The sequence below is a fragment of the Vombatus ursinus genome, unplaced genomic scaffold (assembly GCF_900497805.2).
Source record: "Vombatus ursinus unplaced genomic scaffold, bare-nosed wombat genome assembly UNPS02015175.1, whole genome shotgun sequence".
In the NCBI taxonomy this organism is placed as follows: domain Eukaryota; kingdom Metazoa; phylum Chordata; class Mammalia; order Diprotodontia; family Vombatidae; genus Vombatus; species Vombatus ursinus.
In genome coordinates, this window is record NW_020954953.1 from 20,640,060 (window position 1) to 20,653,689 (window position 13,630).

General features: G+C 37.9%; 1 protein-coding gene across 2 annotated transcripts in view; it reads left to right on the forward strand.

The window, feature by feature from the left end:
- LOC114031478 (sorting nexin-9) overlaps positions 1-13,630 on the forward strand; it is a 131,230-nt gene that overhangs the window by 96,743 nt on the left and 20,857 nt on the right. For both annotated transcript variants that reach the window (XM_027846561.1, XM_027846562.1), the window contains exons 10-12: positions 4,730-4,860; positions 9,048-9,151; positions 12,460-12,563. In XM_027846561.1, the coding sequence (XP_027702362.1) occupies positions 4,730-4,860; positions 9,048-9,151; positions 12,460-12,563 (339 nt within the window). The remainder of the gene's footprint in view (positions 1-4,729; positions 4,861-9,047; positions 9,152-12,459; positions 12,564-13,630) is intronic.

Below are 13,630 nucleotides of genomic sequence, written 5' to 3' on the forward strand. Positions count from 1 at the left end.
GGAGAAATGAGGGTTGATCCTGCTGTATATCCAGTCTTTGAATTTGAAAAAGGCATCAGGGGAATCATAAAATGTCCATAGCAGTGAGGTGGTGCCACCGTGCAAATAGCCCTGGGCCTGGAATCTGGAAGAACCCAGTTTGAACCCTGACACGGAACACTTACTAGCTGGGTGACTCTGGACAAGTCACTTGGCCCCTGTTTGACTCAGTTTTCTTATTTGTAAAATGGGGGGTAATAATAACACCTCCCTCCCAGGGTAATTAATGAAATAATATTTGTAAAGTACTTAGTGCCTGGCATATAGTAAGTGCCATGTAAACGTTAGCTATTATCGTTGTTCTTGTTATCTTACTAATACTTTTATAATTATTCCAAATAGAGATACCATTTGGCTTTTCCCTACTCTTGTGAAATAGTAGTAGTGGAAGTTGCCTGGAGGAGCAGAGTATGTAATTTGGAAGAAATTCTTAGTGGGAAGTCTATCATTATTATCATTTATTATTACTATTATTATTTTAAAGCCTGCTGGAAACTCTGAGGCCCTCCTGATCTTTCTCAGGGGCCTTCAAGGAGTTTTAGTGAAACAAAAGTATAACCATATCTTAAAGATGCAGAGGCTAGTGGGTGAGCTTAATGTTAATATGTATATGAAATTGTTCTTATAATTCTCTAGCTTTTATTATGTGTTACTGTTGCTATCTCCCTTAAAAAAGGAAGGAAATAATAAAATCAGTTCATATTTACAGAGGGTTTTAAGGTTTTACAGAGCCCTTTTTTCTAACCACCTAATAAGGTATATAGGGCAATAATTGATTACTCCATTTTACAGATGAGGAAACTGAGGCCTAGAGAAATCAGGTGACTCATCTGTGGTCACACAGTACTAACTGTGAAGAGTCTAGATTTGAATCTCAATGCCATGGCTCTAAGTCTTCTTGTCTTTCCACAACACTAGATTGCCTCTCACCAAAAGAGAAGGGGAGGGTGAGGGTGGAGGGGATTGGAAGGGAGACCAGTATCTCAAAAAAGAAAAATATTCTTTAAATTTTAAAAATTATGTCTTTAATTTTATAAAGACTATGTTTCTTTAAATGGTTTTATGGTGTCTTTTCACATAACATAAATGTTTCTGAAATATAAAACAATGTAAAATACAATAGTGTAACAAATGTAATTATAATAGTGATTCTCCAATATTCCTTTCATTAACAAGGTGCAGAAAGCCATGAAAAGCGTTCTAATTACTCTTATATAAAAACAGTTTTTCAACTAGTCAAGAATTCACTTCAGTAGAAAACTATGGCTCTCTCTAAAATGGTAATAGTTGTGCTCCACTTTGAAGAACACATTTTAGCTTCTTTTCAGTCTAATTATTTTAATCTGAACACAAATAAAGCCTTTTTTTCCCCCAATCAAAGCTAGTTTATGTATTCCTTCATTCTCTTAAGTTAATTTCATTTTTATATACACATTTGTTTGAATTCCTTTGAAACGTAATTCTGGCTTTATCAGGAATCAAATACTTAATGTAGAACAGTTATTTCATGTATAGTGAATGATATTTTTAAAGCAGGGCGGGTTCCTCCATCCCAACCCTCCCAATGCTGTGACTCAGTGGTTTTTTTTAAGGGCAGGCAGCCAGCCAGCCAGCAGTGTGCCACTTGAAAGCAACAGCCCCTCTGTCTGAAGAAAGATGAGCATTGATTCACTGACCGGGATACATGCCGAGGACACTGAAAAGCCCGGAAGTGACTTTCTCTTCCCCCTCCTCCCCTGTTAGCCTCCTGCCCAGAATCCCCCTAGCATCATTATATTATATGAAAATACTCTCATCACTTAAACATTCAGCACACACAGTGAGTGGCAAGGAGATGATGAAGTGGCATTTCTGTACACTTCAGAATTAATCCATGAAGAATTCAACTGATTAATCTGAATTAATTTTTTTTTTGCTTGTTTTGTGATTGAGTTCTTTATGAGATATTATGAATGAGGCATTTTTGTTCCTTGGTTGTGCCAAGTATTCATTTGTTTTATGAGATGATTAAATGAGATTCTTTGAAAATAGGGGAAATGGAAGTTACCTTTTGATGAACTCTGTAAGTCTTATTTTAAAATGCTACTGGACAAAGAGTTAGGTCATAGTTGAGACATACTTATTCTGCCAGGAAAATGAGTTCTGGGTAATTTTTGGTAGAAAATGGACATTAATCTACTGCTCGTGATTAGGTAAATGGACTGTTTCTTTAGTGCTTTCCTTCCTAATGTGGAAATTGGTACAACATGACTCCATGTTGAACTCTAAAGTTGATTATTTAAAACCTTTAAGAAAACGGTATTGCTTCCCTTTTATTTAAGCAGTTTTAATTTGGTTTTGTGAGGTTTACACTGACCTGGCACTATTTTTTGAGACCTCTTCCCCCAGAGATGAAGGATGTCATAAAATATTGTGTGCAGGCTACTAAAGGGAGGTCCATAGACACTGCTGTAATTAAGTGTGTAAGTCATTATAATCCGGTGGCATGAACGTAAGGGCCATCTTACATCTATAAGGAACCCTCTTGAAGTCAAAGAATCTTAAGGTGCCATGTTTTTTTTGTTTTGTTTTTGGTGAGGGTAATTGGGGGTAAGTGACTTGCCCAGGGCCACACAGCTAGTGAGTGTTATGTGTCTGAAGCTGGATTTGAACTCAGGTCCTCCTGACTCCAGGGCCAGTGCTCTATCCACTCTGTCACCTAGCTGCCTCCAAGGTGCCATATTTTTAAAAAGATGATTTGAGCTATATTTTCAAAGCAAAATTCCAAGCTGCTATTTTGTTTTTATTTCTGTAGATAAAAGGATGTTAATGGAATTAAGTAGTTATCACTTGGGGGGAGAAGTTTTAATGTTATACTTGCTTAGTCTTCTTATTTATATATAATACCCACTTTTAATAAGTTCAGAATGCCCAAGAAAAATTCATTTAATGTGTAGTTAAATGAATTGTAGCCACTGAAAATTCCATTTCTAACAATTCTTTCTTATTCTTGACAACAAGAAGAAAAAATTACATAGACATAGTGAAGGATTTGGAGTAAAAATGAACATTGCATGATATTTTTTCCTCCAATTGATATTAAATCATTGAGTCACAAAGAGTTTAATAGGTAAAGGGGACTTTAGTAAATAATAGCTGAAATTATTTATAAAGAGCTTTGAGGTCATTTTACATTCATTATCTCATTTGAGCTTCACAAAAAACAATGCTACTACAAGTGTTATTGAAAATCATCTAAATCCAGCCATTTCATTTTGCCATTGAGGAAAGAGCCCAAGAAGAAGTCAGGTTGTAAAGAATCCATAAGAATCAATACTGAATTTCTTCTTTAGAAAACTTGAGCATAGAACTGTCCAAAATCATGGTGTCGGTTGCTAGCAAAGCCTCAGTGTATATAATAACCTACAGATAAACTTGTTATTAACCACTTAAGTTCCTACCTCTTCAGCCTCTCACAACCAAATAATATTCACTTGTGTATAATGTAGTGGCAGACATTTCAGTTCTATGTGGATTTCTGTCTTTTGTTGAAATAGTCAAAAACAATTTAGCTCTTGATTTTCACACAGTTTTCCTTTTGATACTACAAAAAATTTCATCATTCCCTCAGTCCATTGCTTTCCCCCCTCCCCACATTTTTTTTTTTAAGGCAGTTGGGGTTAAGTGACTTACCCAGGGTCACACAGCTAGTAAGTGTCAAGTGTTTGGTCTGAGGCCTGATTTTTGAACTCAGGTCCTCCTGACTTCAGGGCCAGTGCTCTATCCACTGCGCCACCGAGCTGCCCCCCAGTCCGTTGCTTTTTTGGCTGATTGACCTTGCTTTACAGTTGTCTCTTAAGCTTTTGAATATTGAGGTATCCTGAATTGTACCTACATTTATAGGCAAGAAGGCATCCTTTTTAAGCACTCTGTTTTGGAGTCTTCATCCACACAATCTAAGGAAGTATTTCCCAGGATTTTTAGTTTTCAAGGCAATTTCTATAAAGCAAAAGGAGAAAAATGGTGCATTTCTGCATTGGTTCCTGTGGTATTTACACAATTCTTGTGTTTATAGAAAATGATCATATGCAGCATTTTTGACAGGTTGATTTCTACAAATATAAAAATTTGGTGCAAATTGTAAGAATAGCTTGCTGAATTCTGTTTTAAATTTGTTTTCTGCTCCTGTAACCTTGTATTTATTACTTCTTTGTGTATGTGTGAGAGTGAGGGACACAGAGAGAGAGAGAGGCAGAGAAGTTATGTTCTGTTACTTACTTTTACCCAGGAACTGGCATAATGTTAGTGGCAAGCTCCATTAGATTCAATTACAGTTGAGTCCGAGGTAGCTGAGTGCTTTGGAGGTCCTTCAAGAAAATAGCACTCAGGCTGTGATTATTGATTCTGTCAGATACAACAAGGTGGCATATTGTGTTACTGAATGCATTAGTGTCAGCAAATGCGTTCCATTTTCAAAAATTCAAAAAAGAGCCTTTCTCATTCTTCCTCCAGGATGGGCTTTCAGTACTCAACTAGTAGTTTGTGTTTTAGGCTAGCCAGAAGTTCACATGGGGGTGGGTTGTTTTTCTCTTCTAATAAATAGTTTTTGCTTTTTATTAACCAGCTACATAAAGGGCCTTTCCATTGTTGCTAATAACTAACAATGCCTTGGGGCAAAACTGCATTATTTATCCTAATGTGACTCTTCTAGGTCGCTTTGAAGAAGAATTTATAAAGATGCGAATGGAAAGACTGCAGGCATGGATGACTAGAATGTGTCGTCATCCTGTCATCTCAGAAAGTGAAGTTTTCCAGCAATTCTTGAATTTCCGGGATGAAAAGGTAGGAAATGACTTTATAAACGGTCTTTCAGATATTGAACAGCCAATTTCAACAGCAACCAGAAAATCAGAGTTTTAGTATTTGCTTTTATTGAGAGCAACGTGGGAACTGGTCTCCTGATTATTCTTTAAAACACAGGAAGAAATCCACATGAAGCTGTAGCAGGAGGGAGGAATTAGATGTCATAGAACGGACTTCTCCCTTTGCCATAGAACAGAAAGAAATGCAAGATTAGTGTCTCCCAAGGGGTTTTTAAACATAAGCTAGGTCCTTAACACTTTTGGATATTCTTAGGTTGTAAAGTCAAGGGAATGGATTAGATGACATCATACGGTAACTTCCAACCTTCTTATCTTAATGATAAAATTAAATAGAAGAGAAAATAGATTTATGACATTTTGGTACAACGCTTGACTTCTGTGGTAAACAGAAAATGTGTGTTGGTCTCTGTGCCCCCAGTGGACAACCATCTTTGTTAGTGGCCACCTATCCTTTATTAAGAGCAAGAGATCAGGGGGCAGCTAGGTGGCCCTGGAATCAGGAGAACTTGAGTTCAAATCTGGCCTCAGACACATAGCACTACCTGTGTGGGCCTCGGCAAGTCACTTAGCCCTGTTGCCTAGCCAAAAAAAAAAAAAAGAAAAAGGGGAAGAGATCAATTGCTCGTAATATATTACTATCAGTTTTAGAAATGGTTTTTCCTCTAAGGAAAGTTTTAAAGCATTCTTGGAGTGAAACTTAAGATATTGATATTTCTTTCTTCTTGGGAAGCGTCCAATGTGTTCTAAAAACAAAACAAGTATTGCCTTTTTCATACCCTTTGACCTAGAAATCCCACTAATGGTCATTTATCTCAGGCGGATCAAAGACAGAAAGTGTTCTCTTGTATAGCTAGCTACATGGAGAGATCACATGATACATATAGCATAATATGTCAGTAATAACATGATATTTAATGTGTGTGAGAGATATAGATAGCTATATTATTAATAACCAGGACTGGTCATTGTAATTACTCAAGAGGTTAGCTTTTTTTAAGTGGACTTTGAAGTTTACACTATTATAAATAAAATATACATTTTATATAAATATAATCAGGCAACACTGCTATGGTAGTAAAGAACTGGAAATAAAATGATTGCTCACTGACTGAGGAATAGCTAAACTGGCATATGATACAATGAAGAAATAAAAAAAATCTTTTTAAGCATTTCTTGTATTTCCAAGCACTGTGCTTGTTTAGGGGAAACAAATAGAAAAACAAAACAATCTTTGCTTTCAAGGATTTCACCTTCTATTAGGGAGATGTAATGCATATAGAAGGGTCTAGCTACAGGGCAGATGGCAGTACTTAGGCAATCATCCCTACAGTAGATAGTAAGACCATCCATTTTATCCAGTAGGGGAATATTATTTTGTAATAATAAATGACAAAAATGAGGAATTCAGAGAAACATGAGATTTGTCTTAACTGATGGGTATTGAAAAAAGCATAGCCAAAATAAAAATATACCCATTGCTGTGCATTTTACTTAGAATAGTGCAGATTTTAAAACCACTAAAAGGAAAGCTGTACTCTTGGGTATTTGTGATAACAGTCTTAGTCCCAGAGAACAGAGAACTTATGCAAAAACAGAATATTGTGTGGGTTTTCAGAAATGGACATTATCAGTTGGTTTTTCTCAACTCTTTTTTTTTTCTTTTGCTGGAAGGGAGAGGTCAGTTCCAGGTACAGAGGTTGTGGGCAGTGGGGTTGATCAATATTTAAAAAAAAAGGCATCAGTGAACGTCTTACAAAGAAGAAAAAGTATGATTTATATCAGAAGCAGCAAAATACAGATGAAGTACATAAATCCTATAAAATGAATCCAATTACTTTAGCCTTTTTAGAATACAATTGCAGAAATTTCAATAGCAGCAACCCTCCTTGAGTCTTTGTTTTGGCTCCAGTATCCTAGCTGACTTCTTAAGAAGCATTTCTTGTTAGGTGAACACTTGATTACAAAACATAATTATGAAGCCAAATTAAATATTCTATCTTCTCTCACTGGTTTATGTGTGTGTGCATGCTGTGAGGAAATGAGAAAACAATGGGGTCCTTCACACTTGTTTGTGTATTTACATACTATGAGTGCTGCCTGCAAGATTGCTGTAGGAAATCTTAATGGTCTACTTAAAGCAGTGTGATGATTTTCTCGTGTGGCTTGTAAAAATTGATCTCATAGTTTTATAGTCATGTCATGTAGAATCTATATTTAGAACTGGAAGGGACCTTATGGAGGGGTAGGCAGTGTGGTGTACGCGGTGTGGTATATGTGAATGGAGCACCGGACTTGGGAATGGGACCTGAATTCAGATGTGACCTTTGGGTGTCTCACTTTCTAAGTCACTTCAGCTTTGATTGCCTCATGGTCCAGAGGTTAGAATTTATCAGCTATCACAGAGAATTCTGACCTGTATATTTGTCAGAATTTCCCAACCTGGACAAAATTACAGATGCTTGAAGTATAAGATGATAGAATTAAAGGGGATGTTAGAGGTTGCCCCCTTGCAGGACTCTTTTCTGCAACATCTCTGAAAAGCATGTATCCCATCTCAGCTTGAACTTCCAGGGACGGAGAGCTCAGCCTCTCACATCTCAGCTTTGAACAGCTCTGAGATTCATTAGGGATTTCTTGTCTACTCTTTGAGCCTCTCAAGATGATTTTGGATCCCAATTCTATCTTCCAACATAAGAACTGTCTCAGCTTTGTCACCTTCTAGTTTAATAAGATGTCAGCTACTAAATTGGGTAGCTAGGTGGCACAGTTGGTAGAGTGCCCAGCCGGGAGGGAGTCAAGAAGACTCATCTTCCTGAGTTCAAATCTGGCCTCAGAAACTTACTAGCTGTGTAGCTCTGGGCAAGTCACTTAATCCTGTCTGCCTCAGTTTCCTCATCTGTAAAATGAACTAGAGAAGGAAATGGCAAACCACTCCAGTATCTCTGCCAAGAAAACCCCAAATTGGGTCACAAAGTTAGAAATGACTGAATAAAAACAACTACTAAGAGTGTTAGAACTATAAACAACCTTGTAGCTGAGCACTGGATACCCCCCCACCCCACCTCACCTTAGTATTCATTCATTAATCATTAATTAATTAGTATTTAGGTAAAGCAACTCAACCATCTAGAAATATACATTGCAACCATCACCTGGCCCATATTTCCCCATCTTTTCTACAAAAGTGATTTTTGAAAAAGAGATTTTGTCATTTGTCTTGTTGAAATCCCGATATACCATGTCTACATACCAGTACATTAACTCAATTTAAAAAAAAAAAAAAGAATTGCGTTCTGTTGAGTTTATGAAATACCTATTAACATGTAAGAAACAGTTCTAAGCCCTTAGTAATGATAAGTAGATGTTGATATAATCCTCTAAGATTTGCAGAATGCTTTGCAAATATTATCTCATTTTATCCTCATTATCCTCATCAATAGCAGCGGAATATCGGTGCTATTATTTCCATTTTACAGATGAGGAAACCTGAGGCAGACAGCGGTTAAGTGACTTGTCCATGATCAGACAGCTAATAAGTGTCTGAAGGTGTATTTAAACTCAGGTCTTGCCTGACTCCAGGCCCAGGGCTCTATCCACTATGCCATCTAGCTGCCTCATACAAAAATGAGTAAGGTTCCATTGTTGCCAAGATGCGTAGGATGATCTGTAATCTAACTATCTGGGATAAAATACGTACCCAGAGAAAATAAGTAAAGTGAAAGTGCATTAAAGAGAAACAAAGAAAATATTTTAAGAGTTTGATGAAAGGAAAGATCACTTTAGGTTGGGGAGATGAGGGAAAGGTTCATGGAGGAGATCATATAAGTGTCATAAGCAGGATTTAAATCCGAGTCTTCCCAATTCCCAAGTCAAGCACCCTACACTGTGCCATGCTGCTTAGAAGGTACCTGTTTTTGTAATATACTCTATATTATTTTAGATCAGATTATAATTTAAATTAGAAGGAATGTTACCGCTGTGCAAATAGAGAGGCTGTTACTTTTCAGTTAAGAGGCTAAAGGTCCAGAGTGGACAAATCTCCATCCCTCTTCTGCTGTTACTGCTGGTGGCTGAATGGATGCCCTGGGACAAAAGGGAAAAATTCTTTGTACTCACTCCTTTACATTATAATGTTCTTATTTCTAGGAATGGAAAACTGGGAAGAGGAAGGCTGAAAAAGACGAGCTGGTGGGTGTTATGATATTTTCAACCATGGAGCCAGAAGCCCCAGACCTGGACTTGATAGAAATGTAAGCCATGTTATCTTGGTTTCCATCTCTTGGTCTGCTTTTTTTTTTTTTTTTTTTAAACCTCCCACGGGATGGCAATCTAGACCAAGTTGATAATGACCTGAATTCAAACTGGATGAATAGCCTCTGTGAAATGGGTTAGGAATGGAGTTATGTTTAATCAGAGTTAGAAGGGACATCATCATAGCTGACATTTATATAGCTCTTTAAGAAATGCACATCACTTGTACATGTATTATCTCATTTGATCCATTTAATCCAGTTTCTTTCTTTTTTTTTTTTTTAAACACATAAGGAAACTGGGACCCATATGTCCCATGCCATCCTCCCATTTTCATTCTAAATCCAGTAATGATGATGGTGCTGAGGAATGTCAAGGCCCAGTCTTCAGACTCCAAATGCAGTGTTCTCTCTCCTTATCTTTTGTTTCTGTAGACCAGAGGTCAGCAAACTGCTCAACCAGCCAGTGAGTTAAGAATGTAAATGAAAGTTTTATTTTGTAAATTTGTAAACCTGTAAATTTTTATTGTCTTTAAAAATGTAAAATCTCTTCTTAGCTCACAAGTACAAAAACACTCCAGCTTCAGGTCTAGAATTTACAATGATGGAGCATTTAAGTGATGGAGAAAAATGTTAATAATACAAATTAAATTTAAAAGTGTGGTTTTTTTTGTTTGTTTTTTTTTTTGAGTAGCCAAGTGTTAAACATTTACCAACACACCACTGCCTCCAGGTTCCTTTACAGCTCTGCACTTACAGAGGCCACATAGGGGTCTCAGTTTCCTTATGTATAAAAAGGGGAGATTGGACTAAATGAATCAAATGAAATAGTATATGTAAACAGGGGCAGCTAGGTGGTGAAGTAGATAAAGCACCTGGCCTGGAGTCAGGAAGACCTGAGTTCAAATGCAGCTTCAGACACTTACTAGCTATGTGACCCTGGGCAAGTCACTTAACCCCAATTGACTCAGAAACAAACAAAATAATGTAAACAGTTTGAAAACCTTAAGACTCTATATACAAACTAGTTATCAGGCGAGGTAGTGGTGGTAATATTGTGATGTCTCGTCCAGCTCTAAAATCTTATGATCCCCTATGAACTAAACATGGTAAATCTAACTAGAAAAAGAAAAGCCAACTTTGCTCCCACCCTGATTTGTCACCATAACTCACAGGCCCATCTTGGTTTCATTTTCTCCTTTAAAGTTTGATGCTTTGATGATTGGCACAGTGTTTAACAGCTGTTTCATAAAAGGATTATTAAAATGATAAAGCAGTGTGGAACCAACAGACAGCCACTTTATCTTCACCAGGACAAAAAACCTGTTGGCATATTTGCCTTGAAAGAAGCAACCCTGAAGCTCTTTTTCCCCGCCTACGTGCTTTGTAAGAGCTTGTTAAAAATACCTTATCTCCTATAGGAAATAATGTTAGCTAGCAATTTATATAGTGAATTCAGGTTTGCATAGTGCTTTACAAATATTATCACATTTGATCCCCACAACCGACTCTGGGAGGTAGGTGTAGTTATTATCCCTATTTTACAGATGAGGAAACTGAGGCAAACCAAGGTTAAGTGACTTGCTCAGGGTCACAGAGCCAGTAAGTGCCCATGCCTGGATTTGAACTCGGGTTTTCCTGACTCCAGTGTCCAGCACTATCTGTCTACTTTGTAGACACTGTGATTAGGACTTAAGAAATAGTTCTTTTGTTTGTGAAAGAAGCAAAGAAATCTTAGAGTCTTGGGTGTCAAACTCTCGGGGGACAGTGAGTGGTCTATTCAGAATTGCTTTCTTCTGACAGCCACCAGAGATGCTTCATTTACAGTTGTGACAGATGGGGGCATGTTGAGATTTCATAGAATTTCATCTTAAAGAATCAATAAACCATTTACCTTTGGCTAACCTTGGTTATCAGATTTCTAGATAATGATGGAAAGAAGAAGATTTAAATAAAAAGTGGGAATATTATGATTTGGCTAAGGGAGCTACATGTGCAGGCCTCTTTGGAAATTTAACCTAAATGTTTTCTTTATGCCATTAAAGCAGAAATTCTGTGTGCCTTTTGTGAAGTGAGGGCTTGTATTCAGTATTAAAGTAGTGATAATGTACTTTATGCCATGTAAGCTTGAGTGGTAAACACTGCTTGGTTTTTTAATGTGCCTTAAATTTACATGGGACTTTTTTGGAAGTGGCCCAGAATTAATGTATCTTGTTAATCTTTCTGGCTTCTTCAGAAGCAGCATGGGGAGAGGTAGCCACTACTCTCATTTTCAGATAGGGAATGCAAAACGCAAAAATGGCTAAGGTACGGTCACATGGGTGAATGGATCAAATCCCAGATTGACGTCATCCTCTAAAAACCATTGTATATGCATTGCTAAACTCACAAATATTTGAGCATTAATTTCTTGCTACATCATGCTGAAGAGTGGAGTGCGTATAATCTTGTCTGAACTCCTATCCGGTCCAATTTGGAGATGACTATATCTGGGCTTGGTACATCAGGAGGCACAGATGATGGACAGCCAAATTCTCATCATTTGGGTTGGGTCATCGGCTTTGTGGATTGGTCCCCTCCTCCCAATGTCTACTCATTCCCTACTCTGCTGCATTTCCACAGAGGACAGAAAATAACTCAATTTTTTTCCACTTCTGAGGATGATTCTAGATTATGGTATCGCTTACCCCACTTCATTGAAAGTGTTTAGGTTCTTCTCTTGACCACTTTAAGAAACAAGTATTCTGATTCTGCGATATTTCTGTCATATAATTCGGCAAACAGTTTATAAGTTCACCAGCAACTACATCTGCAAACAGTAGATAGTTTATTTAGTAGGGATTTACATATTAGTAAGTTACTACTAGAATGAGCAGTTAAAGAATTTTGATAAATGCATTGAATAAATGACTGGTATATATGTTTTGTTGGTCTGTCTCAGCTACTATACCGAATAATTGAGAGGGGACTCTGGGCTTTGGGGGGAAAAATGGATCATGGGTGAAAAATATTCATTCTCTATAGGGAGAGGCTGATAGAACCCAAACAGAATGTTAGTGGCTGTTTTCCACTAGTATATCCAGCTATTTGGCACAGTTGGCAGGTGTCAGTCATTGTTTGGGGGGTTCTTTTTTTGTTTTTGTTTTTTTGGCTAGGCAGTGGGGTTAAGTGACTTGCCCAGGGTCACACAGCTAGCGAATGTCAAGTGTCTGAGGCCGGATCTGTCAGTCATTGTTTAAACACAGTCCTCATCCACCAAGGAGCATCCTCATCTAATCAGTCGGTGGGTGGTTGTCTTTGCTTTGCAGAGAACAGAAATGCGAAGCTGTTGGTAAGTTTACCAAGGCCATGGATGATGGTGTCAAGGAGCTGCTGACCGTGGGACAGGAACACTGGAAGCGGTGTACAGGACGTAAGTCTCACTTCAGGCGTTTGTTGACCCTTGTTTGTTGTTGTTATTGTTTGTTTGAATTTTTGCCACATTAATGAACTCAGTGGCCCCAGAAGAAAATTAGGTAAGTCAACTCGAGTAGGTAAAGTTTGAAATGATAGTGCATTGAATAACCTGGAGTCACAAAGACCTGAATTCAAAGCCTGCCTCATGCATTTGCTAGCTGTGTTACTCTGGCTACCTTGGTTTCCTCATCTGCAAAATGGGGATGATAATAGCACCTATGTCCCAGGGTTGTTGTGAGACCAAAATGAGATAATGTTTGTAAATCAAATGAGATGTCTGCAAAAGTGTTTAGCACAGTGCCGGGCATACAGTAGGTGCTACATAAATGCTTATTCCCTTCCCGAAACTGCTTTGCAAACCTTGAAGTTGTTGTTGTTGTTTATTTTTAGACAGCTTAGAGCCTTCCACAGCAGCACATAGTTAAATTGTGGTCGGTAATGCTAAAACCGTTCGTTCTCCATGAGTGTAAAATCGGAATGGTGGTACATAGAGTTGCTGTCTCACAGGCTTGCTTTGAGGTCCAAATGAGATAATGTATATAAAGCGCTTTGTAAAATTTAAAGCAGTTTATAGGCAGCGAAGTGGCACAGTGAATAGAACGGCAGCCTTAGAGCCAAGAGGACCCGAGTTCAAATCCACCTTCAGACACTCGCTGTTTGACTCTGGGCAGGTCGCTTAACCTCAATTTCCTCCTTCCCCCAAAAAAGGCTTTTTATGTGTCAGGTATCTATTCTTGTTACTCGTCTTTAACACATTGGACTGTGTGCTCCTTGAGAGCGGAGACTGGAGTTTTTTGCCTTTCTTTGTATCCCCGGAGCTTAGCACAGTGCCTGGAATAGAGTAAACACAATAAATGCTTGTTCACCTTGACTCTTTACACAATTCCATAGGATTTGCTGAGGATGGCCAGAAGACTTAAAAATTACTTACTCCAACTTTGGATGGCATAGACAGAGACATTTTAGATCTCTGATGCTCTTCTGAGTTTTTTTTGTTTTGCTTTTTGGTGAGGCAGTTGGGTT